Source organism: Populus nigra, chromosome 1, assembly GCF_951802175.1.
Source record: "Populus nigra chromosome 1, ddPopNigr1.1, whole genome shotgun sequence".
Taxonomy (NCBI): domain Eukaryota; kingdom Viridiplantae; phylum Streptophyta; class Magnoliopsida; order Malpighiales; family Salicaceae; genus Populus; species Populus nigra.
Window position 1 is genome coordinate 16272456 of NC_084852.1, and position 13510 is coordinate 16285965.

The following is a 13510-nucleotide window of genomic DNA, read 5'->3' on the forward strand; positions in this document are numbered from 1 at the left end:
GGTGCAAACCACGCTCCCAAAAAATTAAAATTTTTTTGTTTGCTAAAATTTAATGTGGTTTGTACATTTTGGATCGTTTTGATGTGCTGATGTCAAAAATAATTTTTAAAAAATAAAAAAAAATCATTGGCATGCATTTCGGCACAAAAAATTATTTGAAAAGCAACCTCTACCGCACTGCCAAGCACCTTCTAAAGTGCATAATTATCCTCTTTGTTTGTTGTTTGTCAAATCAAGTATGGTTATCAAACCCAAGCGGCTTGGGTTTGGCAACCCTATGCAAGTGTACTGTGAACCAAGACACAATCCGCTGTAAACTTGCATTGTGGATTTTCCAAGCTCCGAAGGCTTGAGATTGAGCTAATGTTGTTTTTTCACGTAAAGTTAAATTAACATGTTGCTCTTTGGTTGAAAAAAATTAAAGCCCTGATGATGGAGTATTTCAATATTTTTGTTCTTTCACATTATTTTTTGTGTAATTTTCTATAATCATGGGGGCATTTTGGCATTTTGATATTGTTTTATTATTTTTAAATTTAAAAAGTTGCATCGGATCCACGTTTGCTTGGGTTTGACAAACATGTCAAACCCAAGTAAATTTGGCTTGACATGATTGCTAGACCCACGTTAGTTAGGTATGGCAAAAAGTTGAGTGGGGATTTAAAAATTAACCCACTTGATTAGGTTTAGCAACATTATTAAAACATTCTCCATACTCATAATATTTTTTTTATATATTTTAAAAGAAAATTGATATTGACCCGCTACAGAGTGCGAACTAATATACTAGTTAGACTCTATTTAGTATCTATGCGGTGTAGAATGATTTGTAATTTCAAAAGTTATTTGGTTTTCGTTGCTTAAACTTGTATTTTATCTCAAATTATGACAAGAAACTTGAGTTGAAAAAAACTACAATTTGTAACTTTTTTTAAACTTGTCTTTTTAAACTGTAACTGCAAAAACCATCACAATACCAAACACACATCTAAGCTTTGTTTGTAACGCAATAAATGCATCGTTTAGTGTGTTTTTGGTATTACAATTTTAAGTTCTTAGCAAAAATACCTTTCAATTAAAAATATATTGAAATGATGCTTTTATTTTTTTTAAATATCAACACATTAAAATTATTAAAAAACAAAAAAAACATTAATTTAATATTTTTCAAGTGAAAAATAATTTAAAAGCATTTAAAAAGAGAATTCAAACTAGTCATCAAACATAGGGTGTGTTCAATGCATTTCTAAAAAATTATGAATTTTTTTTTAATTTTTTTTTAAGTTTTTATATCTTTTTATTACTCTAATACCAAAAATACAATTTTTTTAATACATTTAAAAAAAAAAACTAAAAAAAAACCACTAACCTCTACAGCACGTAGCTGGTGCATTGCAGAAGCTTGTGGGTGACCTACTTTCTATATATTATTCCATCAAGGCTGTTTCAGTAGAGCCCACAAGGCCCGGACCCCACAATTTGAGCCCAAATCTGGTCTGGTTGGTGATCAATTCATGTGGTCGTCCTCGACGGAGACAGTGGAGAGAGCTGCTAGTGCCCACTTACATGCCTTTTTTAACCACCTGAGATCAATTTCCAAATAAACAATCAAGTCTTGACATGCCCAGGCAAATGAGGCTCCGTTTAAGTGGTCAAGAAAAAACAGGCAATCTCATTCAAATTTCAAACCCTAGTGTACTCTAAGAAACAAACAAATCATTGTAAACTTTTAAATCGCTTTGGCTCGAAGTTTATAATACCCTAATCACTCCTGTTCCTCCTCTAGTTCGTTCGATGCCCCCCTCTTCGAGATTCAACCGAGAGATTACAGAGGCATTTACAAGAGCAAAAAAAAAAAAAAAACTATATTGAAGAGGTTTAGTCTTAATTAAAGTATAATACAATACGAATTTTTGTTTTTATTTTAATTAATCCCTCTAGAAGAGCTCTAAGAGAGAGAGAGAGAGATTTGTCTCCGAGGTACTCCAACCAACCTCCATTGAAGACGTTCAATCAATCATCGAGCTCGCTTGTGTCTCAAAGTTCCAAAACTCGAAGCAAATATGATTAATTTTGTCCCTCTTGGGTTTTAGGGTCTTGGGAGGGACAACTGCTCTTTCTCTAGCTATATAACCCTATTCAAAGAACTGGTAACCAACCTTCGAAGTCAGTGAAAGGGATATTATTACTTGTATTAAGAGACACGCTTCTTTGTTTATCATGGCATCATAGATTTCCAAATGATGGTCGGTAAGTCAAATCCTTAGCCCGCCAAACCTCGGAAAAAAAAAAAAAACAAGAATCATTGGGCTAAGATTTCTCTCCTACGAAATCATGCATGATAAGAGCACTTTATATTTAATTTGGATGCCCTTTGAACAATCATTGAAATTCAGTTTAGTTAAAAGAAGAAGAAGATAGAAATGTATTTAGTTGCAGGGATGAAAATAAAGATAAAAAATATATTTAAAAAACTCAATCTTCTCTATTATAACTATCTTCGTCTTTAATGATATATGTAATGATGATCCATGAGTGGCTTTTCATTTTTTTTCTTTAATCCAAAGTAATAATTCAAGCAAACTTAATTAACATTGTAAATTGTTTCTAAAAAGGCAGCTTGAGATGTCCCATTTCTCATGCCAACGTTATACTTTTTTAAAGCTTCCTTGTATTACAAGAATAAAAAGGTTTGATAATTACATGTCTCAAGCTCTCTGGGAAGCCTGGCCTCCAGGGCGAGCCAAAAAGTTTGTGATAGGGCTTTACCATCATTGATGGGGAACGTCTTTCTCAACCGTGGGTTCGATCTAACAAACGCAGAAGCGATGGATTACATGATCAATTCGATGACGAAGAAAACGATGTATTACAAGGAGCAATAATTAACGATTTACTAATTAATTCAACAGTCTTCTGTTTTTTCTTCTTCTTCCTTCTTGTTCTCCCCTCCTCCTCATTCTTCTTTGATGTTTGAAAATATGTTTGAAATTATATTTCTTAAATATTTGAATTTTTTTAATTTAAAATTATTTTTTTATATTTTCATATCGTTTTAAAGTGTTGATGTTAAAAATAATTTTTTTAAAATAAAAAAAATATTATTTTGATATATTTCCGAGCAAAAAACGCTTTAAATTACAATCGTTACCGCATTTTCAAACATCATTTTTTTTCTTTAATTGTAGTGTGGTCATGGCTTTGGATCACGAAACAAGCGTGGGTTCCAGAGAGCAATTTTTTTTTAATTAATATGGGTGTCCGGGTCAGCTTGCGCGCATCTAAACTAATCCCACGGGCCCTGAAGTTAACTACCATGTAAACCTCCAGTGACCATTATATTAACAACCACATGACTCGAACATGAGATCATAAAAGAACAAACTTTTTAGTCTCAAGTTTTTATCACTGGCCTACTTATTAGATGGTTCAAGACAGCAGTTTTACTTGAGCTAGAATTGATTTTAAAGTACATCCTTTTATGAGCCTATTGGACTATATCATATTACTAATGATTTAAGAGAAATTGCTTTATGAATTTAAGCAGAAATGCTGCCAATTAAACTTAGGCTATCCATCATAAGATGAGATATTCTCAATCGGTTCATAATGGCTTAAAAATTGAATGATAAAATAATCGAAGTTGAAGAAGAGGCATGCATGGCAGCATTTTTACTGGCAATATCCAAACTCAAGCCAGAATCAGTGCTTGGTGTCAAGCACACCATTGGGTGAGGTGGTGAAGATTTCTTTGATTTGCAATAAACATGATTAATAAATCTTTATAATTAAATTAATTATATAATTTATTAACAAAATAACTTGTACATCTTATTTATATGAGCAATTGTATATATATCTCTTTTACCAAAACGAAGATGTAATCATCACAAAATCTCCCTAGTGTAGTGGTCGTCTTAATTAATTATAATCATTTTTGCGAGATCATGAGCTCAAACAGCAGAAGAATAGGGATCTTACCTTTGAAGACTCACGTTTGATTTTTGTTAATTTACTAGAAGACATGTCACACCAGAGGACCGAGGACAAAATATGATAATAATAAAAAATTATTGTGAAAAAAAACCCTTTAATATTTTTAAGGGTATTTTAATTGTTTTATTATGTCTTTTATTGTTATATATATTTCATTAATTATTAAATTGCTTCTCAATTGATATGATAATAATAAAAAAACTATTATGAAAATACAAAAATATCACTCGACACTAATTTTTTTTTATTTTAAAAATATTTTAATCGTCTCACTATATTTTTAAAATAAAAAAACATTATTTATTCCAATCATTTTATAATAATTAACGGGTTTTGTAAAAAAACTTCAATGTCTCGACCAATTGATTTTAAGTTTTTTGTTGGAAAGGACAAAATCATAAAAATACTATTTAAATACTATTTTAATGAATAATATTTTCACTCACATTTCCAGTCTTGCTAACCTCAAAAATTTTATTTTATAAAAAGAAGAAAGAAGCATGCTATCTCAGAAAAAAAGCATATAAAGATTGATTATAAGAGAAGCATGTATTGCCTGCTTCTTTGATAATAAGTTAATTAAAGAGTGTTTGACCGGTATGAAGGTTTGCTCTCCATGTTCAAATCCAAATTTTGCATCCTAGTGAAGAATTTAAGAGATAATTTCTAGAGAATACATCATAGTATAAATATCTCATATAAATGATATGTTTTAGACATTATAAATTTATAAAAATTTAGTTTAAATATTTAAATATTAAATATTTTATTTTAAATCTCTAAATTAAAAGTCGATAAGTTTTCATATATTTTAAAGTTTTACTAATTAGATCATTAGAAAAAGGTCGATGGGATAACAAGAAGAACCTTGGAGTGTCCAATGGGCCTGTGAAAATGATGGGCGAGGCTCAAATGAACTTGTAATTTCCTCTATTCTTCTAAAACATGAAAGCAAAGCCCATAAAGTAAACTACCATCACCTGGTTCATCTTCTTTGCATTTCCACCAACTACTATCCGTTGACGCTGCCACCTTAGGACTGACTGATAGTTCTGAAATGACTGCAGCTGCCAAAGACGACGATTTTGGTAGTAAGCAAAGTAAAAATGTAGCTGTTATAGGTGCAGGCGTTAGGTATCATTTGTTTTTGGACTTTTGGTTTCTGGGTTTTCTTTCTGTAGTTTAATTGTGTGTGTGTGATTGTGCTCACTTTTGTATTTTTTTTGTTTTTGTTTAAGTGGGCTTGCTGCTGCATACAAGCTGAAATCAAATGGGGTGAAAGTGACAGTCTTTGAAGCTGAAGGAAGAGCTGGAGGCAAATTAAGAAGTGTTTCCCATCATGATCTTGTTTGGGATGAAGGAGCTAATACCATGGTTACCATTTATTTGTCTAAGTTTTTTTTTCAATCTTTCGTGTTAATCTTTGCTTCTTGCTTTTTGAATCACAAGTGCGCGTAATTGGAAAAAAAATTTCTTGGGGCAGAGAGTTCATTTTGGCAAGCTGCATGGATTCTTTCTTAATTAACATTTGATAATGATTGTTTTGGTTTTTGGTGCATTTTGTTTGGTGAAGTGAATTTTGTTTTCCCACACTGTGCAGACTGAGAGTGAAGTGGAGGTCAAAAGCTTACTTGATGATCTTGGGCTTAGAGAGAAGCAACAATTTGTAAGGCTTATTGTTCTTAACTTTATCTCTTAGCCTAATGCCATTTTCTTTTTTCAAATGCTTAGGTTATCAGTGCTCCATATTATGAAATGATTTCCTGTGTGCTCTAGTTGAATCTTGAGAGTTCGTGGTGGATTCTTTTTTTTTGGCTTAATTTATTGATGTCTACCTTTGCAGCCAATTGCACAGAACAAACGGTATATTGTGAGGAATGGAATGCCTGTACTGGTATATCTATCTTATGGTGTCTTTGTTGCCACCTAATAAGTTTATTTCCCTTGTTTCTTAGACGAAATGAACATGCTTATTGTACTTTGTCTATCCTTTTTCTATCTGCAGCTATGTTTGTCTTACTGTTAGCATATGCTCTTCTCATGTTTTGTGCCAGATACCAACAAATCCAGTTGCACTGATCAAGAGCAACTTTCTCTCGGCACAATCAAAGGTTTGTCTTTCTGGGACAAGTCTGAGGACCATCCAATAAATTAGAAGCATCCCACCGCTGTTTTTCTCCTCATGATGCAATATTTTTTGTTCATCAACAGTAGCCGCACATAATTTGCATATAGAAGGATTGTTGGTTAGCAACCTGAAAGCTCCTGGAATCTTGAAAGCCACCACTTTTTGCTGCTCTGTTTCTTATTTGAATGGTGGGCTCTGGGAATCTTGCTATTGCATCTTGTTTTCTAGGAATATGAAGGATTGATTGGTAGTTTCATTATTGATAGTAGGATTACCTTGTCTGCCTACCATTTCTGACATGCATGATGTTGTTAACATGAAATCTTCTGATTAATTTAAAAAGTTAACTAGGATCACTTGTCAAAAAAAAAAAAAAAACCATTGGTTCTTTGCACAAAGATTCAGTTTGATGTTCAAGCTTGATAAACAAGCTGCAACTTTTCATTTTTGTGCATTCTTAAGGGCATGCATTTTTCTGGTTGCAGTTGCAAATTATTTTGGAGCCATTCTTATGGAAGAAAAATGAGTCCTCAAAAGTGTCTGGCGCTGATATACAAGAAAGGTGATAAACTCAACTTATCGAGGTTGTTCATCTCTTGCACACTTGTTCTTTATCTCATTTACATCATGAGGTTTTGATATTCACCTCACTCACACCTTTATCCCGCAGTGTTGGTGAGTTCTTTCAGCGACATTTTGGGAAAGAGGTATTGTATTCTTTACAATACAACAGATTTATACCTGCCATATTAACCAGCAGAGGATCTTTTATATTTTGTCTAAATTTTGAAATGAGACCAGATTTTTATATAGAAGTGTTTGATTATCATTGATCTTACTTTTCTGTTTCTTCCTTCTAAGGTTGTTGATTATCTTATCGATCCTTTTGTTGCTGGCACAAGTGCTGGAGATCCTGAATCTCTTTCTGTAAGTAATGGTCAAGATATTTGGACCACTTGTATAAGTTATGGGATCTTTTTATTAGGACACCACTGGAAAATGTTCTTTGGTCTGGTATTCTGCTGGTGCTATGCATCTGAATATATTCGATTGTGATAGGAAGAATGGAATCTGCTTTAGGATACCGAAACTAAAAGTTTTATTGAACTGCTCTTAAGAACTATGGCATCTATTTTAATAGTTATGATATGGTCTTCTTGGCGCCAACTCTTTTCCTTTCATTCTGGATTTTTATTGATAGTATTGTCTTTGCCTGAAACAGGCACGCCACAATTTTCCAGACCTGTGGAATCTAGAGAAGCGGTATATTCTATGCTTCTTTTTATATACTGTTGCTCATTTTTCCTTGCATAGTTTGGGTTTGAATTGCACTGCAGTTCATTCATTCTCTTCCAGTTTCTGTCCTTTGCAAATCCCACATTTAGTGAAGTTATTGGCTAGACCAATATTTTGTTGCCTTTTTACAGCGCTGGAAGATTCTTACTGGATGCCATAATACATTTGAACTTGATATTCTATTCTCTTAGCATTCTGAAATTAGACTGCCTATTTTATTTGGCTCAGTATGATGCTTGTTGAGAACTGTGGCAAACTTGTTTTAAATCCACATAGTGACCCTAACTGCTTAGTTACTGATGAAAAATATAAAGCTGAATATTTTAATTTCCATACAGTAAACCATATTTTTGTTTGGCCTTCGTAGTAATGTTGCACTTCTGTGTTGGTAAGGTTTTTGTTCAGCAAATCCTTTTTAGTTTTAGTCTGGCTTTAGTGATGCTTGAAATCTAGTTGTGTTTTTATTCTGAATCTCTGCAGTTTGGTTGCTTACAAGCTCACCCATTATTCATCAATAGGAGCAGCCATGTTATTGTTGCAATTTTAAATAGATGCAAGCAGTCTTCTAGGCTAAATTGTTAAAGTTTGATGAACGACTCTGACACTGATGAAGTACTACAGATCAATGATTGACATTCTATTAATTTAGTAATGCTTGCTGCATGATATCTGCTTGTTTATTAATGCAAACCTTTTCTGTTCGACCAGGTTTGGTTCTATCATAGCCGGGGCAGTTAAAGCCAAGCTATCTGCCAAAAAAGAGAAGAATGGAGAAAAAAAAGGTTCTTTGGAAAAAAAGAAACGTCAACATGGTTCATTTTCTTTTCTAGGTGGAATGCAGGTAGTTATTCCGGGTACTGTTTCTTTTCTTTTCCAAGAAGACGTGGTTTGAACTATTTATAACCTTTACATTTAGGAAGTAGGAACATCCCTTAGCTGTTCAGATCTGATGGTACCACTTTTGCTTTCATTACTTGCTTTCGTTGAATAATAATTGTGGATAAGTTTTCTAGGCTGCTATTGAGCCCTTCAAACTACACTTGCAGATTACTTTAGTCAAGCCCCTTTCATATTTGCAGCTTAATAGGCGTGTAGTTCTACGTCATTCACTTAGCATATTTTGAACCAGTGGCCATAGAACCTAACATGCTTTGAAACACATTCTTAATAATGGAATTTCCTGTCATGAAGATGCATTCACTAATATTAGCTTCTTATTTGGGGGAGTAGATTGCCTGAAATGATAGGAATAAAATCATTCCACACCCAAAACTTCAGGATATAGATGTTTGACCAGCTTTTCATTGCGCACAGCACTGCAGGTGAAAACATCCTTATGAATATTTTGATTTTCATGCAGAAGCAAAATTGGCAACAGAAATCTATGGTTAAGTGCCAGATCCTAGACCTTAGGTTCATTTTTCCTCATATCATTCAGATTTTATCTATGGTCACTATATCTATTTTATATTACCTTTCCTTCGAGCTCTACTCAAAATTCTCTTTGCGCTCTCTCGTTCTCTCAATAAGCAGAGACTTAAGTGGTATCCTTACTGATAGTGTTGTTGAAATCTGACCCTTTGCACGTACTTTTTTGCTTGTAGACCAAAGAAATGGTCCCTTTTTTCATGTTTATGTATTTTTGCAGACACTCACTGATACGCTGTGCACAGAGCTTGGGAAAGATGGAGTTAAACTAGAATCAAAGGTCTTATCATTGTCTTACAGTTATGATGGCAAGTCAACTTTTGAGAACTGGTCAGTTTCATATGCTTCTAAGGGTGGCAAGCATGCACAAGCATCATCTTATGATGCTATCATCATGACGGTTAGTTCTTTTTTAGTTGAGTTTTTTTTTTTGGTGGTTTTGTATAGTTTAGTTTTTCTTATTGTGATACTGCATAACTGAGTCATCCTGCCAATCATATCCAACATCTTTAAAATGTGACTGGTGCTGAGAAAGAATTCAACTGCTGCTTAGTTGATTAAGAAATAAACAAGATAGAAGGAAAGAAAGAGACAAGACAGTACAATTGTACACTGAGACGCTGATTACCGAACACTTGCCCCACTTCTACACTTGCCTCACTTCTTAAGACTGACTTGGACAGTTTGAGTGAAAAAAGTCAAGTTTCTCAAGAACTTGAACTCGTAACTCCAAAACTTTGATCCTTTGTTTTATTGTTTGAATATCTATGCATTGACTGACCATTATGACCATTGTAAGAATGCTCTTTGTGCATCTGCATTTACCTTTTGCTTTTAAGATTTGGATGGCATCTTACCCTCTTTATCTCTTAAATGCATTGGCGTGCATAAACATTCACATATGCAACTCCTAATACCATTTGTTGTTATTAGAAGATTTTATTTTTTCACATTCTAACAGTGAACTTTTGTATTCTAGGCACCATTGTGCAATGTTAAAGAAATTAATATTAATAAAGGCAGAAATCGCTTCTCGCTGGACTTTCTTCCCCAGGTACCAACAATTTTGTTTATTGATTACATATCTTCATATGTATTTACTTACACATTTGTAGTATACAAATGCAAGCATCATTGTTCAAATAGCTGCAGAACATGAAATGCACAGTATGGTTACATGCATTATTGCCGAAAATGTTTTTTGTATTTAAGCTTCTGGTCTTTCTCTGTCAAATTCATTTGCTTACTCCTAGTAAAGGAAGATACTTTCATACCAAACAAGAATCTAAAAAACTGGTAAATTCCAATTGAGATGCAACCTTATTATATTTTTTTTGTCCAAATATATGCATATTGTTCCTGGAACAAATCATACTTACCTGGATGCAAATTCTGCACCACAAGTTGGATGACTTGAAATAAGTTTGTTTCTGTGAAAAGATTATTTTGCACAAATTGACTGTTATCATCTAAGAGACATCCTCATAAAGAAGTGACCAGCCAAAATTAATAAAGTTTTTTTAACAACCTTGCAGTTTGGTTTGAATCATTCTTTTCCATGTTATTATGCAGATGAGTTACATGCCACTTTCAGTCATAATTACTACCTTTAAGAAAGAGGACGTCAAGAGGCCTCTAGAAGGATTTGGAGTTCTTATTCCTTCTAAGGAGCAACAAAATGGTTTAAAAACTCTTGGTAATACTTTGCTAGGCTCACCACGGTGGAGGAACTTGGATAATTTTCACTATGTGTTAGCTATACATATACTCTCTTGCACTCACCATGCTTGAATTCTGTTTTGCACAGGTACACTCTTCTCATCTATGATGTTTCCAGATCGTGCACCCAAGGACTCCTATCTCTATACCACCTTTGTTGGTGGGAGCCGAAACAAGGAACTAGCAAAAGCTTCAACGTATAAAATGCTCCAAACTTTTCATTTTGTAATTCCTGTCAGCAACTTTCTGGTTTCACACACAAGATCACTTATCTACTCTGGATTTTAATTATTACTGTGGTGATATTTGAGCAACTAAACCTTTTTCCAATAATTTATTTTTCAGGGATGATTTGAAAGCGATTGTTACTTCTGATCTTAGACAGCTGTTAGGGGTGGAGGGAGAGCCGAAATTTGTGAAGTATTTTAAATCTTAAGCCTTTTATAATTTGCTAATTATATTACTTTAGTCTATTTTCTTTCCCAAGTTGAACCTGGCAGTAATTTAGTAAGAGCAATGAGTTACTGTGTTTACCGTGATCCATACTCTTACAGCTTCAACTGTACTTGATTGCAGTCATTACTACTGGAGTAAAGCATTTCCTTTGTATGGAAAGAACTATGATTTAGTGTTAGAAGGAATTGAGAGAATGGAGAAAAATCTTCCTGGATTTTTCTACGCAGGTGAGTGCTTATTGATTGAAATTTGGGATTTAACTTCCAGTCATGTAATTCTAAGATCTCCCCTCAAGCTGGTGCTATTCTAAACTGGTAGCATTTCATTTGAATCCCCAATCTCTGCAATTTTGCAGGAGATAAGGCAAATGGGTTATGTTGACCACATGTGAGAAGTTTCATTGCTCCTATTGAATTCTTATTCCTATTCTAATTCTTATTCTTGGATGAATGATGAAATCTTCAGGTAACCACAGAGGTGGATTGTCCGTGGGCAAAGCAATAGCCTCTGGATGCAAAGCAGCTGATCTTGTGATCTCCCATTTGAATTCTTCGGCTGATGACAAGATGCTGAAGGAAGGGTCACAATCGTAGGAACATGAATTGCCTTCCTGGCTATTAGCTGATGCAAACGATACTCTTCTCATGCTGATCGCTTCTCATTGATCTAAGAATATTCAAAATATATATAAAAAAAATGTAAGAACTGCTTTTAGTTGTATGAATATAGATTAAGTTCTTCTTGTTAATGTGTCAGAATGCTAAGCCTTTATAACATCTGTTACTACCACACCTGGTAATCATCCAATGCAAGTTAGGCTTACATGGATTTTAGTTGGTTTTTTATTTGGCACAAGAGGGTCAATTTTTGAGTACCACACTTCTAAAAGTTTGCACCTTGTCAGCCGCATAATATATCCTGAAAACAAGTCAATTCATGTTTACTCCTAATTTTTCTCAAGAACAAATGCTGAGAAATAGGATCGCAAGGTAAATCCAATAACCATACTGTATGATTGTAAGAATACCATGAGTATTTACATGCATGTGCTCAAGCAGGGCCTCTCTGGAGTGCCCTAACCCTCGAAATATGGGAAAGCCTCATTCTGCTCCCAAACAATGCCTCCATTATCAATTGAGTCCTTAATCTCTTAATTTTATCAATTTTGTTTCAATCTTAATTGATATTAGACAATTTCACCCCTTCATCAATTTATTGTTAGTTATAGTTAACATCCAAATCTTTTTTTTTTTTGAAATCAAATATAGGAAAATACATCTTTAGCACCGTATAACAAATTTGGCCCAACATCTTTAGCAGGCCAAAAAAGAGAGAGCAAACGAAGAGAGTCAAAGAAGACAGCATGCAGTTGAACTCTGTCTCAAAACTGAAAGCTTACGAAAAGACAACTAACTCAGTGTCTTTATCAGAGACAAGTTTCTCTAAAGCCAAATGGGTGGTTGCCACATGTGCATGCATTTACCGTTTTTTAACTGCACTTTCACTGCAGTAGTGCATTCCATGAACTCGCGCCAGAAGAAGAAGCTGAAAAGGGAATTTTTTTTTTTTAATTTTCTTGTTCATGTGATGTGAGTGTTCTTTTTTAGTTCCCTCATTTACATGTCATTTTAATTATTTAAAATTTTAATTTTTTTAATTTTTTTAATTTTATCATTTAATGTGTTACTTGATTTTCTTTGTAATTGATGATAGTATTGATTGGATAAATATAAAGCCTTCATTATTTTTCTCAATATGTTTTTTTATCAAGATTTTAAATAAAAATCTTTACGAGTTTTATATTTATATTTAAAGATAATATTAAAGTCTTACAATTATTTTAAAAAATAACCTTAAAGGCAAAAGTTACTCAAGTCAATAACAAGAAAGGAAAAAAATTTCCATGGGATAATATTTAATTCTCTATATTATATATAAAAAACAAGGTTATTAAACTTTATTTTTATTTTTAATTTTAAAAATATAACACCAAATTAATACTTCAAGAAATGTCATAAAAAATATAATAAAAAAAAACTTTTAAATTGTGATTCCAAGGACAATAAAAAAAAAAAAAAACAAGGTTATTAAAACGTAGAATTATTGGATTTTTAATTACTTCATCAAATATAGGTTGATAGTAATCTTATTGGACAATAAAAAAACAAGTTTACTAAAATATGATTTTATTGATTGGATTACCATCAAAATATACTGTTTTGATTTGTTTTCTCCACATTCGAGTTTTCTGTGTAGAAGTAATCTGGGAAATGTTTGAAGATAATAACAACTTCGGCTGAGCTGCCATTTTTTTTTTTTTGCATTGACATGGCATTCTATGCCAGAGTTTTTGAGTGTTGAATGTAGTTATCCAATTTCTTCCTTTAAAAGGAATCTGGGAAATGAAGATAACAACAACCCAGGCTAAGTTAAGCATGCCATTTAATTGTTTGTGCGTTGGCTTGGCATCATATGCCAGATAGATGG

At 33.2% G+C, this 13510-nt stretch overlaps 1 protein-coding gene across 1 annotated transcript; it reads left to right on the forward strand.

Annotated features, from left to right (window-relative positions):
• Positions 1–4947: 4947 nt before the first annotated feature.
• LOC133694166 (protoporphyrinogen oxidase 2) lies at positions 4948–11856 on the forward strand. The gene is made up of 17 exons (XM_062115630.1): positions 4948–5130; positions 5235–5370; positions 5597–5662; positions 5840–5890; positions 6051–6107; positions 6610–6686; positions 6795–6831; positions 6986–7051; positions 7347–7387; positions 8129–8261; positions 9069–9248; positions 9828–9902; positions 10421–10544; positions 10656–10764; positions 10913–10987; positions 11144–11250; positions 11489–11856. The coding sequence occupies exons 1-17, from the start codon at positions 5054–5056 to the stop codon at positions 11614–11616; spliced, it is 1539 nt and encodes a 512-aa protein (XP_061971614.1). The 5' UTR covers positions 4948–5053; the 3' UTR covers positions 11617–11856.
• The last annotated feature ends 1654 nt before the right edge of the window (positions 11857–13510 follow it).